At 63.5% G+C, this 13,940-nt stretch overlaps 1 protein-coding gene across 1 annotated transcript; it reads right to left on the bottom strand.

The window, feature by feature from the left end:
- Positions 1–4,623: 4,623 nt before the first annotated feature.
- On the bottom strand, positions 4,624–8,145 carry LOC109697509 (arrestin domain-containing protein 2). The gene is made up of 8 exons (XM_020181155.2): positions 7,778–8,145; positions 7,601–7,667; positions 7,358–7,505; positions 6,897–6,999; positions 6,561–6,817; positions 6,244–6,406; positions 5,767–5,918; positions 4,624–5,435 (listed from the first exon to the last, which is right to left on the bottom strand). The coding sequence occupies exons 1-8, from the start codon at positions 8,049–8,051 to the stop codon at positions 5,397–5,399; spliced, it is 1,203 nt and encodes a 400-aa protein (XP_020036744.1). The 5' UTR covers positions 8,052–8,145; the 3' UTR covers positions 4,624–5,396.
- Between the last annotated feature and the right edge of the window lie 5,795 nt (positions 8,146–13,940).

Here is a 13,940-nt window from a genome sequence, read left to right as displayed (position 1 = left end):
TGATTCCTGCCCCTCCCCTCGGAGGAGGCAGAAGGGCAGACAGACAGGTTTGTCCTCGGGGACCGTGGCTCTGACACGCCCAGAAACGCTGGTGGCTGTTTTCTTTATCGTGGGTGTCAGCTCGGATTCTTTCGGGTTTTGCCGTTCGTGTCTCACTCCCCGATGCCTGCTGTGGAGCTGCCTCGGTTTCCCCTCGGTGACCGTCTGCCGCTGTGCTCCTCCGACACTTCGTAGGTGTTCTTTATGGACGTTGGCTACTAGTCCTTCAGCCCCCCCGTGTTAGCAGGACCGGGCACACGGGGGACAGGGGACATCGTAGCCGTCTGTCCTCCCCATCTTGTGGTCCACTGAGACGTGCAGCTCACACAGAGGACCTTTTTCTTTCTTTTCTGAATGCTTTTTTATCATGAAAATCTCCAAAAGGAAATTAACCCCCCCCCAAGCTGACTCACAAGTGGGGGACAGCTCGTGAGAATCGCAAATGTCTCCCAGAAACCCCACCTGGCCACCTCGGCCCTGCGGAGGAGGCGTGGTCACCGGCTGTGTCCTCGTCACCCGTCTCCTAAAACTGGCACTGCCACCACCTCCAGGGAGCCCCGTGTCACCCGGTGTCCACGCTCCAGGGGGACAGGCCAGGGTCCTGCAAGGGCCACTTCCACGGTGACTGTCCCTGTGCTTGTGACAAGGGGACAAGTGCCTCATAAATTGGTGTCCCCGGACCCCCTCCTCAGGTTCTGTCCCTTTGAACCCTGGATCACCCCCGTCCTGAAGTCGCCCAGGGCTGCTGCCGCTCATTAGCATAGATGTCAGCTCATTAGCATGGGGCGTTGCCTCATTAGCATACGGCGTATCAGCTCTTACCATAGACGGCTCATTAGCATACAGACTCATCCTCATTAGCATAAGGGAGCTGAGCTGGGAGGGACCCAGGGTTTTGGCGCAGTGATGGTGCAATACAAATTTCCCAGGTTCAGAGCGTCGCACCTTTCCCACGGGGACATCAGGGGACATCGGCGGTGGGGCCACCGCAGCCTCTGGGCCTCCGGCAATGGGATGAGGCCCCCAGGTCCCCTAAAACCTGAAGCCATCGCTGCTCCCACAGACCCCAGTGTGGGGTCCCCAGCACCTCCTGTCGGTGACCCTTGTGCCCTGCGTGCTCCTCTGGTCCCCCATGACCCCCTGCCCGGCCTCCTCGCCCCAACACGGCTCTGGAACAGAAGTCAGAAGTGGATGTTGTGCTGGGGACGCGACCTGGAACCGGCTGGTACCGGCCCATTGCCACGACTGGCCACTGGGTGACAGGGACGGCCTGGAGTGTCCCCTCACTGGTACTGGTGACAGCGTGATGGTGCATCTGTCCTTTAGGTCAGCTGATGTCAGCTTAAGACAGACAGACAGGGTCAAGCAGACAGAAGGCACCGCCCAGCCGGGTCCACCTGTCCCTCCTGGTGGCCGCTGGGGCCCAGGCAAGGGACAGAACCAGGCCCTGATTGTTAAAGGGGATCCACCCCCAGCCGCACCTGCCAGCCCACAGGGCACAGAGGGGAAACTGAGGCTAACCTTTGTCCGTCCCGGCCCAGGGCCGGAAGTCCCATGTGACCCAGGGGACCCCAAATTTCATGAGGCCCCCGCCTCATGGACTGTCCCCTGCAAATGTCAAGGGACTTGGGGTGCCATGAGGTGAGGGTGGCCTGGCACCCCAGGACCTTTGCACGAGCCGTGCCTCCCGCTGGGGACCGGGAACATGTGGAAGTCACCAGACCAGGCTGGTCCCCTCGGAAATGGCTGGCCCATGTCACTGTAAACAGTCAGTGTCCAGAGACGTTGTCACAATGTCCAGCAAGGTGCCAGCCTGACGTGGCTTCTCCGTGACCCCATATCTGGTCACTCGATCCTCGGTAAACACCGTCCTGAGGCGGTGGACGGTGCTGACGGCGGTTTTGTGACACCCAAGGAGCCTGGCGCTGGCTTTGCCCTGTGGCTCTGTAAACCAGTCACTTGTCACCGACCAGTGTGGCCACAGAACTGGGTCACTTCTCCCTGCCAAGTCCAAGCTCGGAAAACACCAGGCTGGCGATGTCACTGTCACCGGCCCGGGTCCCAGGGAGCGTCCACGGGGCCTGCATTGTGAGGAACTGAAAATTCCTCATGTCCCATCTTTCCTGTCCCCTGAGGACTCTGCGACATTAATCAGTGTCACAAATAGTCTCATTGGTCCCCCACGAGCCTCCTACACCTCATGCAAGGCTGGGAAGGCAGGGAGGCCAGGGTGAGGCTGGCACGGGGGGAGATCAGGTACTGTCCCCAAAAGTCACTTTGTGGCCCCGTAAGCCACCAAAGGCCAACAAGGCAGCAGCTGGGTTGATGCTTCCTCTGTGCACAGCAGACAGGGACATTGCAGGTGGGGTTTTGAAGGGTGAGTAGAAGTTTTGCTATCAAAAGCCAGGCATCCTAGGAGGCCCACACTGGGCCCAACGTCCTCTGTGGCACTGACCGGGGGGTCAGGGGTCCCTGGACAGTCAGTGTCCTGTTCCCGTTGAGGCTGGAACCGTGACCCCCTGGGCCTTCTTGCCTCTGGGGTGACCTCCTCTCCACACATCAAAACCCAAACGTCTCAAGAAGCCATCCCGGAGCCCTCAGTCCCCATCCTTCCCTTGGAGAGGTCAACATCCCTCTCTGTCCCTTACCAGTGTCACCTGTCCATCCAGTGTCACCAGTCCCTACCTACTCCATCTCGAAAGGCTCACCTTGGCCTAACCACAAAGTGGACAAAAAAGGGGGGTGGTGGGGGAGGACGCCCCGCCTAGACCCCTGTTTAAGGACCTCGGTCAGATCCCCTTCCTGCCCAGCCTTGGACACGCCACCGTGCCTCAGTTTCCCCACCTGTCTCGGCTCAGCCATCCTCGCCTCCCCCTCCCCCAGGCCCTGTGGCCTGAGTCATCGCTTCTGGAAAGGTTTGGGGACTTTCCTGAGAAGGGTGGGGTGACTGCAGCCTGTGCCAACTGGTGTACCCAGGCAGGGGCGGGGTTAAAAATGGTCACCCAGCGCCTTCCTGTGTGCGGGGGACACTGGCGACACAGCCAGGCCCACACAAACCTGGTGGCCGCAGGACCACGCAGGCCAGGCCGGACCTGGAGCTCAGAACGAGGGAGGCGGGAGCAGGTGCAAAGGTCCTGGGGTCCGTCGCTCTGGAGGGGTCCAGGGGCTGCGCTGGAGGGGACAGGGCCACCGGACAGGCCATCCCGTAACCCGAGCCCAGCAGGGACATGTGCCCCTCCCTCCCGCCCACAGCCCAGTGCTCGGGACAGAATGTGCCCAGGGGACAGCGGGTGGTGGCTGTGCCTGGTGGCCCCGTGGCTGTCGGGATTCCTGAACAGCAGCCCGGCTGGGCCACCTGCCAGTGCTGGAGGGAAAACAAGTGACCGGGGGTGGCCGGGCCACAGCCAGGCAGGCAGGGTGGCCCGGTGTCTGACCGCATGTGTGGTGGGTCTGAATTCAAGGGGGTCCCTTGCCCATCAGGATCTTCGTCTGTAACGTCAGTTAGTCAGTCCACAGCTTACCTGGTGCCAACTGGGGACAGAGCCGTGGCCTGGCCCTGCACTCACTGTGTCAGACAAAGAAGTGGATATCTAAGTGGGATCGCATAGTGGGAGACCATGGGGACAGTGGAAGGGAGGGTGGAGGGGTGGGTGATGGCTTTAGTCAGGAGAGTGGGTGACACTGGGAAGGTGACGCCATTGTGCAAAGAGGAGCCGGCTATAAGGCACAACGCGGGCAAAGGCCCTGAGGTGGGGCTAGAAGGGGGCGGAGCCAGATGGGCGTGGCCTCCCGCAGGGGCGGGGCCTGAGTCTCAGCTTGAGGAGCGGATACTTCCGTTGTGGGTGGGGCCTGCATTGTGGGCGGGGCCTAGACACAGGGGCGGGGCCTGAGTCTCAGCTTGAGGAACTGATACTTCCTTTGTAGGTGGGGCCTGCATTATGGGCGGGGCCTAGACACAGGGGTGGGGCCTGAGTCTCAGATTGAGGAACTGATACTTCCTTTGTAGGTGGGGCCATCATTGTGGGCGGGGCCTCGGCTCAGGGGCGGGGCCTGAGTCTCAGCTTGAGGAGCGGATACTTCCGTTGTGGGCGGGGCCTGCATTGTGGGCGGGGCCTAGACACAGGGGCGGGGCTTGAGGCCTGAGCGTTGGGCCTGGCCTCCAGCGTGCAGGTTTTATTCACTTGTTCCTTTTGGACCTGGCCTCGCTGGACCTCATGCCCAGGGTCACAGGCGTGGCCGCCAGGGCCGGTTTTGAGTGGCGGCTCCATCAGTGTCACAGTGAGACACTGTGTCATCTCATTCTCTCCTGCTCACCTTGCCCACGTGAGCCGTTAAACACGGGGAATATTACTCAGCCTGGAAAAGGGAAGAAGCACTGATCCAGGCGGCCGCGTGGGTTGAGGGGAAGCCCCTTTGGAGGATGGAAGGTGTGGAATCATTTTGAAATACGGAGACTATATACGGGGGGTGGGTGAGGTGTCCAGGGCCTGGTTTATCCCCCAGCTGGGCCTCAGTTTCCCCCTGTGAAGGCTCGGCCCCTTGATTCTCACTGGGCAGGAACTCTGTCCCTCAAATGTGGTCTGAAACCACACACTAACAGCTGCGCACAGAACCTTTTATTTTGTAAAAAAAATGAAATAACTGTAAACGAGAACACATCTTAACATCTTAAGGCCTCTCGGAAATGCAGGGCGGGGGGGGCTGGTCCAGCTCCCCAGGGCACGGATGGGGGGGTCCTCCAATGTGTCACCCCAGGCTGGTCCTGCCTGTCCCGTCCTGATCTGGGGTTTCCTGTCATAGGTCCTGGGCAACCGATCTGTCCTGAGGGACTTGGAAGAAGAAGTCCCTGGGCCAGGAGTCTGTCCTCTTCAATCTTCAAAGGCCACAGCCGCTGTTCTGGCCACCCAGAGGCCGGACAGAGCTCCAGTGACCTGCTTTCCATAGTCCCTTTCCCCAGGCCGACGTCACTGCCACCTGCCCTCTGCGCCCCCCGTTCTGAGGCTGCCAGCCTCACTCAGCTCTGAAGTCCTGCACCGACTTTCTCCACTTGTCTGCTTGCCGAGCTCCTATTCATACGACAAAGGTCTCAGGCAAAATGCCCTTCCCCTCATTCTTCTTCTGCTTTTTCTCCTTTCTCCCAGCCTGGGTCCCCCTGGTTCCACACGACTGGAACGGTCTATGCCTGGGCACAGTCAGTCTGGGACTCTGCTGGACATTGGAACACCACAGGAGGACAGCCAGCCTGGTATCTCCTTGTCCCGTGTCACATCAAGACTGCTTTTCCCCAGGTTCAATGCAAAGTCATCGTAAGTGGACACACAGCTGTAGCCTAGCTTGTCCAGGCATCCTCTAGCCACTCAGCAGGTCATGGCCTCCGAAGACGGGTTGGGATCCTCCTGAAGGGGACATGCCCATGAAGCCATCACGCCCCCCCCCCCACTGCCACCCTCACTGTGCCCAGGAATATACCTGGCAGACAGGGGCACCAGGAGGGCATGGGTTCCGAATGTATGCATAGGAGTTCGGTTTTTCTTTTGTTTTGTTTTGTTTTTTCTGGACACAGGGTCTCACCGTGTAGCCCAGGCTGGCCTGGACCTTGGCACCTCCTCCTGCCTGGGTCTCCCCCGTGCTGAGGTCTCAGGCTGGGTAATTTAAAATCCCCCTAACCAGGCGTGGGGTGGGTGGTGGTGGGGACAAAGTGACACGGTCCCACCCCGGGGCACTGACCTCGGAGTAGAGGGGCGGCGGGCGCAAGCGGAATTCCTGGATGTAGAGAAAGTAGGAGCCGTCCAGGCACAGGCCGGGGTCCTGTGGTGGGAATGGGCTCGGCACGGTGGCCGTCACCTCCTCTGTCACCACGTCCGTGTACTCAGGAGGGGCTGGAAGCAAGTGGTGGGTGAGCAGGACAGCTGCGGGGCTGTGGGGCTCTAGATGACCTCATTATTCCTTTTTTGGTGGCCCTGGGCCACCCAAACCCAGGGCCTCAGGCTTACTAGGGTTGCTAGGCAGGGGCTGTCGCCCCCGAGCCACTGTGCCAACCCCTGTGCCTGGTGACCTTTCCCATAGGGTCTCACATTTCTGCCCTAGGTGACCTGGACCCTTGTCCTCTGCACTACAGCCAGTGACACAGCTGAGGACGTGGACACTGGAGGTGAGGGGGGCACCTCTGCCCACTGTCCACCCGCCAAGGCATGGCGTCCTCACCCTCGGGGGGCTCAGGCAGCGCTCCCGGCCCCCAGTCGAGCAGGAAGGCGGCCTGGCTGCCCACGCTGGACGAGCGGCTGCTGAAGGGGTGCAGGGGGACCGTGCCGACCACCAGCGGCAGCTCCAGCCGCAGCTTGGACGCGCCAGGGATGTCCACGCTGACCTGGGGACAAGGACGCACGGTGGGCGCACGGCCTCTAGGCCGCCTCCTCACCTGCACCCCGCGTCCCCTGCGCCCCTGCGCGCCCCGCGTCCCCTGCGCACCCCGCGTCCCCGAGTCCACTGCGTGCGCCGCGTCCCCTATGCGCCCCGCGCACCTGGAGCGAGTAGGCGACGTGCAGCACGCGGCAGTGCAGGATGGACGGCGCCAGCGGCGGGATGCGCAGTGCGGGGCCGCGCCACGGCGTCCTCTGCCCCGCGCCCACGGGCTCCCCCGCCACGCTGGCCACCACCGCGTGCTTCTGCTTGCGCGCGCCGCGGGCCACGAACGTCTGCGTTTGCACCAGGGCGGCGCGCGGGAGTACGGGGCGCACGCAGCCGTTGTCCACCTCGGCGACGATGGCGATCACCTCTCCTGCGCAGACGGCGGCCTCAGTTTCCCCCCCACGTCTCCTTCCAGAGCCCCAGCCGCCCTCCGCCCGGCCGCTCGCTACCTGGCGTGAAGCCCTTGCGGTCGATCTTGGCCGACAGGGACACGAGGCCGCGGGCGCAGTACCAGGGCCGGGCCACCTTCTCGCGGGTGCCCGCCTGAGGGGCCTGCGGGTGGGGGACAGGTACACGCATGCGTCTCTTGGTGTCCGCTAGGCCCCTTGCGGTTCCTAGCGGCCATGGCCAAGCCTGCGGTCACCCCAGGGCCTTTGCACCTGCTGAGCCCTCCTCCCCAGGGACTCGGTTTTTTTCAACAACCCTCGTGTCCCAGCTTCTAAACTCCAAAGCGCGCGGAGCAGCCCCGGCATCAGAGAGGGTGAAACACCTGCCCAGAGCCACACAGCACACAGGTGCAGCCGGCATTGGCACCCAGCTCATCAAAGGTCCCACTCTCCTCGTCACATCTGCCTCCGGGAACCCCAGTGACCCCCACTTTGTGGCGGGAGTGACAGCCGGCCCTTCTCACCAGCAGGGCGGGCGTGTTGATGTCCAGGGGCTCAATGACCGTGAACGCCTTCCTGGCCCGGCGCACAGGGAACCAGGGCCGGTGCAGGGTGGCCTTGACGCAATAGCGGACATGGCCATGCTTGCCCTCGAAAGATGTCACCAGGGCGCTGGGGGACGGATGGAGGGACACGATCTCAGGGCAGAGACCTAGGTGAAGCGAGGTCCCCAACGTGTCGGGGGAGCCCCGGGCACCCCAACTTACAGGGGCAGCTGGAAGCTGAACGGGAACTCGTGGCGCCCCGCAGGCAGCGTCGTGGTGGCCCCGGTGTCTAGGTCGGAAAAGGTGGGGGGTGGTGGCTCAGTGGCTGCGCGCGGGGAACTCGGGGTGCGCCAGGCGCGCGCGGGGCGAAGGGGGGGGTGCGGGTCCCCCAACGTGTACCTGGCGCCAGCAGCGTGGCGCGGTGGCTCAGGAGCTCCACGCACTCGCTGTAGCTGTGCGTGTACGCGGTGCTCGCGCCCGCGCTGCGCGACTCGGTCCAGTGCACGTGCGCGCGGCCCCGCGCGCGCAGCCCCAGGGCGCCCACGCGCGCCGCTCCCGTCAGCTCCAGCCACACCCGGCCCGCCACGACCTGGCCGCCGCTGAACACCGGCTCGGCGCCCGCACTCGCGCCATCCAGTCGCACCGCAAACGCCTTCACCTGGCCGAACACCATCGCGCGCCCACCCTGGCTTCGAACCCGCGAGCGGGAGAACGGCGACGGCCCCCCAAAACGCGAGCGTAAACGCACGGGGTCCACAGCGCCAGAGACTGACTCCGCCAAGAGTGCGGGACGCCGCTTATATAGACCCAGGAGTGGTGGGCGTGGCCTCACGCGAAAGCCTCGCCCCCGCGGAAGGGATTCCACCAATAGCACTACGAGGAGGCGTGGCCTCACAAACAGCGTGGAGTCTATAAAACGCTGGTGCGCGGCCGCGCTGCGCTCTTAGCTCGCGCCCTCGCGGTGCGCGCGGGGACCCCCAGGGTTAAGAGGGGAAACTGAGGCCCTGAGGCCGGGCATGGATCACCGCGCAGCCCAGCTCCACCCCTCCAAGGCACCGCGCTCTGGATCGTCAGCTCGCCCCAGCTGTCCCTTGTCGCCTGCTGTCCCCTCCCCACCGCTCGCCTGCTGCAGACTCCTTTTCCCCGCGCATCCCCAGCCTGCGTCCCCAGGCAGAGACGGGCGCAGGGCGGGGACGCCCAGCCATCCTCGGGTCCCTCCTGGGCCTCAGTTTCCCCATAAGAGCCTCTTGGGGCTCCGCCATGCTCCCCACCCCCTTCCCCGTCCCCCGGGTGACAACGGGGACCCCAGAGGCCTCGCCACCACCAATCGGGTCATAAAAAGCCAGGTCCAGCTGCAAGAGGCGCAGCGGAAAGGGACCCCGGAAGGGGGGACTGAGACGCTTCCCAGGGCCAGGTGGGGCCTGGAGAGGGAGGGACGAGGACACAGTGGCTCTGAGGGGACCAGTGACCCCAATTCCTCTCTTGCCCCTTCCTTTGTCCCCATGCTTGGTAAGGGGCGTCCCCCCCAACCCTCCCGTGGCCCCTTGGACTGCGTGGCCGGGGGATTCGGGGAGATGCTGGCCTTTGTCCCCCCATCTCCTCCCCCCTGGGGCCCAGTGGCACCGTCTTCTTGTGGGGTCCAAGCTGGTGTCTGAGGCTGGCCACACCCCGCTATCTGCGGTGGACAGACGTCCGGCTTGTCACAGGAGGCCAGCGTCCACCCAGTATCGAACCCACGACCCACAGGGGACCCTTGTCATTCTGTCACAGACGACCCGTCCCCTCTCCCACCATTTCCTGCAATCCTGGCCACCTCCCTCTGAGCCTCAGTGTCCCCCACCCCAGCCCTGGACACAGTCCGAAGGCCAGTCACAGTGGTGGTTGATTGAATCATAGTCCCTGTATACAGCAGGTGCTCAATATGTGTGCAGGGAACACAGAGGGACCTTTGCAGGTCACCTGCCCCTCTGGGCCATGACCCGCCAACCCGGCTGGACACTGGCACTCCGGGGTTCATGGTGACCAATGGCCGAAAGGGACAAATGTTCCACTTATCCTCAGGCCACGTCCTCTGCTCTGTGGCTCCCAGGTGCGACCGGCACCGATGTCACCAAGGAGCTGTCCACATGGTGTGGTGGTGACCGGAGTCCCCGGCCCAGTGACAGGGGACACTTGGAGGTCCAGCCCGGCCACTCGGGTCCCCTGGGCCCAATTCAGCTGAGCCTCGTGAGCCGCGTGGGACATGGAGGTGACGGCCACACGAAGGCCAGGACACAGGGTCCAGCGGTGGAGGGACCCCGGTCACCCGCAGTCCGAGGGGGCTTCACGTGGCCGCTGGGGACTCTGGGCCTCGGGTCCCGGCCCTGACACTGGACACGCGTGCATGGCCTGGGCGAGGAGGCCAGGCAGGGCCTGCAGGGCGGTGACCAGCGTGTCCAGGCGGCACTCGCCTGCCTGGTTGTCACACGCGGAGCCTGGGGACAATTCTGGGCCCTGGCGGGAGGGAGGGACAGACAGATAGACAGACGCAGCAGAGAAAAAGCAAAAGGGAATTTTAGGCTCAGCGCAGGACGGTGACACAGGCCACCTGCCACCTCCCGCAAGTGCCACCAGGGCCAGCCGGGGACATCCCTGCCTTGTGTCCCTTCTGGCTCCAGAGGCCCAGAGAGGCTTTGCTGGATGGGGAAACGGAGGCAGGAGGCTCGCTTGCTCCCATAAGGAGACCTGGTCCCCCCCAAACCCCTAAAGCTGGGGTGTGGCTCTGAGGCCCTGGGTTCATCTCAGACCCACAAACATGTGGGTGGGACCAGGACACAGGCAGCAGGGGACAGCGTGTGGCAGGGTCCAGGGCCAGCACTCAGGGTGGTGTTTGTTGAGTGACTGTATGAGCACATCGGGATGGCTGTGACAATGCCAGCTCCCACGTTTACAAAGTGTCAAGATCCACAGCCCAGGGCCTGGTGGGGACCCAGTCTTCAATGCTCGGGTCCCAGTGTCACCGGGGGTCTCGGTGGGGGATACGGAAAAGTCAGGGCAACGGGGTGCCAGCCCCCCCCAGGCACCATTGCTACATGTGGGAGAACTGGGGTGTCACCCAGTTGTGCAGTGCTTGATGGGTACTCGGGAATGTCTCCCCGGTATCCAGGTGCTGCATCTCACGCCTGTAATCGATTGCATATTGGGTGGTGAGCTTCCTGGCGGCCAAGGTGAAAAGGGGAACGTGGCTTAAAGTCTGCAAGTCGTTTTGTTATACCCATTGGGAACGCATGACCTGCTACCCGGACCAGAGTCTTTTTGTCCTATGCAGCGTGACTGACTGACTGACTGACTGACGGACACGGGAGGGGAGGGCGCGAGGCGCGGGACTCAGTGGTGGACGGCTTGGAAGAACTGAGGCAGCGTCTGCGGGCCCCGACCGGGTCCGGCCGCCTCGCGTGTCTGTGCGTGAGCCACGCTTCCCTGAGGGCGGTGGTGGCCGCCTTTTTGACCTGGAGACGGACGGACGGACGGAGGACAGTTGCTCAGGTGGCACACAAAACCAAGGGAGCTTCTGGAACGTGCCAGAAAAAAACTGGCGTCCCTAGGGTTCTCTCCGCGCAGGGGGGAAACTGAGGCACACAACGTTCCAACCGCCAAGGTTACAGAGTTTGTGACCAGTGGTGGGGGGGAGGGGGACAAGCGGTGGCCACTGTCCTCACCCGCTTGGTCAGTTTTGCGAGTCCCTCGTGAAGTTGTGCGTGTGCTTCTCGGCCTTGGTCAGTTCCAGCTTTCGGGCCACCACGGCCACCACGGTCACCACCAGTGCCGTGCAGCCGGCGCCCTGTGTGCGGAGGTGGTGGGGTGGGACTGATCAGTGGCCGGCTCAGGGCCGCCTCCTCCTCCTCCAGGAAGCCCGCCGTGATTTCTCCTCCCTCCTGCTTATGACCGGGGGTCTGTCCCCAGCCCTGACCCCCATCAGCCCCAGGGTGGACTTGGATGCCACCGAGGAGTGACCAAGGCGACTCCCTGAGGACCTCAAAGCTACTTTTCAAGCAAAAACCCAGAACAGAGCAAGCTGCTAAGACGGGTCCACGTGGAGTACAACACAGCCAGGAAAAAGGACAGGAGGAGCCCACAGACGCGCACGGTCCAGGCGGCGAGGACCCAGGAGGACGCGCTGAAGGCCAGCAGCACGGTGCCCGGGCACACGGTCGTGAGTTTGCTGGTGACGAACCGGGCCTTGAAGGTGACCCTGTCCAGGGCCACCCACGCCGTCCACCTGCACCGTGGTGCACGCCTGTAATCCTGGCCGCCCGGGAGGCTGCACTTGGGAGGATCGTGATTTGAGGCCGTGTTTTTTTTTTTTTTTTTTTGAGGCGGGACCGGGATTTGAACTCAGGAGCCACATCCGCCGTAGGCCTGGCGCTCCGTCCTCCCGGCGTCCACCTTGGGCATCGCTGGGATCACAGGCGTGAAGCCCAGGCCCTGGCGTGAAATCGGCAAAACCCGGGGACCCCGGTGGCCGGCAGCTGGGAGGGACGGAGCTGGCCGGGGTCCTTTCCAGGGGACGATGGGGACAGACCTGTAATGAGGCATTACAGGGCATGGCGGGGGGACAGTGGGAGCTGACCGCGGGGGTCCTCATGGCTGCCCCTGTCCCCACACTGAGCCCTAATAACCCCAATGTCCCCAGGCTGCACCCTGGTGTGACAGTCAGGATGGACAGAGACCACAGGACGCTCCCAGCTGGCCAAGTCCCCGTCCCTGTCCTTGGGCTGGGGTGACCGCTGGGGGTGACAGTAGCCCTGACGTCCGTCCCTGACCCCTGTCACCTGACCCCAAATCCCGGCCCTGACTTCCTTCTCCAAGCTGAGCCTCAGACAGTGTCCACTGTCACCACCACCCACAGTGTCCCAGGAGGACGGTGACGTCCACGCTTGGACCCTCTGACCGTCTTCCTTAGCCGGGCTGGAGCCTGGGGACATCAGAGACCATGGGTGTCCACTGAGACCCCCTGCGTCATTCAAAGCCCCAAACATGGAGGCGGTGAGCCAGGGCCGTCCACGGCAAGCCACACGGCCTGGGGGGGGGACACAGGTGACAGGCGAGGCTCAGAGAGGGCCAGCACCTGGTCCAAGGATGCACAGCCAGAATTAAAGTGGTTCCAGCACCAAGGTGGACGCCAAGCAGAGCAGCCCAAGTCCCATGCCGAGGGTCACAGCGGTCCCCGCACCCCATGTCCCCCGCGCGCCCAAGAGCGTCCCCTGCTGCCCAGGGCGCGCGCGGGGGGGGGAAGGGAGGGGAGAGAAGGGGGCGTGGCGACGCCGCTGATTGGCCGAGCCCGGCTGGCCCCGCCCCCGGCGACCGCTCAGACCCCGCCCCCTCTCGCCCCCTATTTAAACACAGCGTCGCTTCTCGCACGCATTTTCAGACCAAGCGGTAGGGGTGGGGAATTCGGGGTTCCCCCAAAACGCCGCTCCCCAAAACAGGGCACCCCGACTTCACGGCCCTGCGTCCTGGGGGACTCTCACTGCGGGACACGGGCACGGGGTGCGGCAAGTGGGGTTCCCGGGCATCTTCTGGGGTGACCACTGCAAGCCACCCGGGGACATCAGGACCCCAAATGTGACCCCTAACAGCCAAGCACGTACCAGTGGGGTCACCAGGCCTGGGGTCCCCAAAACAGCTTCCCCAGCACCCAGGTGGCCAAACCTCACGTGTCCAACGCCACCGCGACTGGCGCCACCCGCCCCGTGCCCAGCGCTGGGCACCACCAGCCTGACCACCGGGGGACCCGGGGACGCCCCCAAACCTGCCCACATCCCTGCTGTCCTCTTGGGAACATTAGTGTGCGCTTGTCACTGCCCGGCACCAGGGTTCCTTCCCTGAGCCCAGGAAAAGGTTCTGGGAAGGTGGAGATGGACAGATGGACAGATGGGCAGATGGGTGGGTGGGTGGGTGGGTGGTTAGGGACGCTGGTGGCCCCTACTGAGAGACACAGGACCGGACCTCTTCCCCATCTTCAGAGCCTCATCCCAGTGCTGACCGCCCTGTCTTGTCCAGGTAACAGTGGCCTGCATGGCCCCTATGGTGTCCACACGCATTGGCTGGGTTCCTGTGGCCCCAGGTGACAGAAGGAGGTTCAAATCCCAACCCCACCAAAATAAAGTAAAACTTTTTAAAGGGCTCGGAGCGTCGAGCTCCGTGGTACAGCTGCTCCCCTCCCGGCCTCCCTCATTTTGTTCCAGTCACACCGGCTTCCCCCTGCTGTCAGCCACACCAAGCTGGCCGTCACCTCAGGACCTTAGCACGTGCCGTCCCCTCTGCTGGGCACGGTGTCCCTCTGCCTCTTGCCTCCGTCATTCCTGCTCTGCTTTCAGGTCTCGGCTGCAGGGTCACCTCCCTGGAGAGGCCCCCTCTGTCCACCACAGGCAGGGGACTCTCCCCTCCCCTGGTCACGCACCGCCGCGTCCCACTTTCTCCCACCTTCTTCACTGACATCCCATGAAACTCCACAAGGCTGCACACACAGCTGTCTCAGTCCTTGTATGTCCCCAGTGTCCAGCCCAGGGCCTAGCATGCA

Source organism: Castor canadensis, chromosome 14, assembly GCF_047511655.1.
Source record: "Castor canadensis chromosome 14, mCasCan1.hap1v2, whole genome shotgun sequence".
Classification (NCBI taxonomy): Eukaryota; Metazoa; Chordata; class Mammalia; order Rodentia; family Castoridae; genus Castor; species Castor canadensis.
Note: the sequence above shows the minus strand (reverse complement) of the source record. Positions and strands in the feature narration are given on the sequence as shown.

Bases quoted from the DNA above. Each gene is read 5' to 3' on its own strand.
- LOC109697509 (XM_020181155.2), bottom strand. From the start codon at position 8,051: ATGGTGTTCGGCCAGGTGAAGGCGTTTGCGGTGCGACTGGATGGCGCG. The intron at 7,000-7,357 runs GTGAGAAGGGCC...CCCCACCCGCAG, and splicing joins TCAACACGCCCGCCCTGCTG to GCCCCTCAGGCGGGCACCCG. The intron at 5,436-5,766 runs GTCAGTGCCCCG...TGTCCCCTTCAG, and splicing joins CGCCGCCCCTCTACTCCGAG to GAGGATCCCAACCCGTCTTC.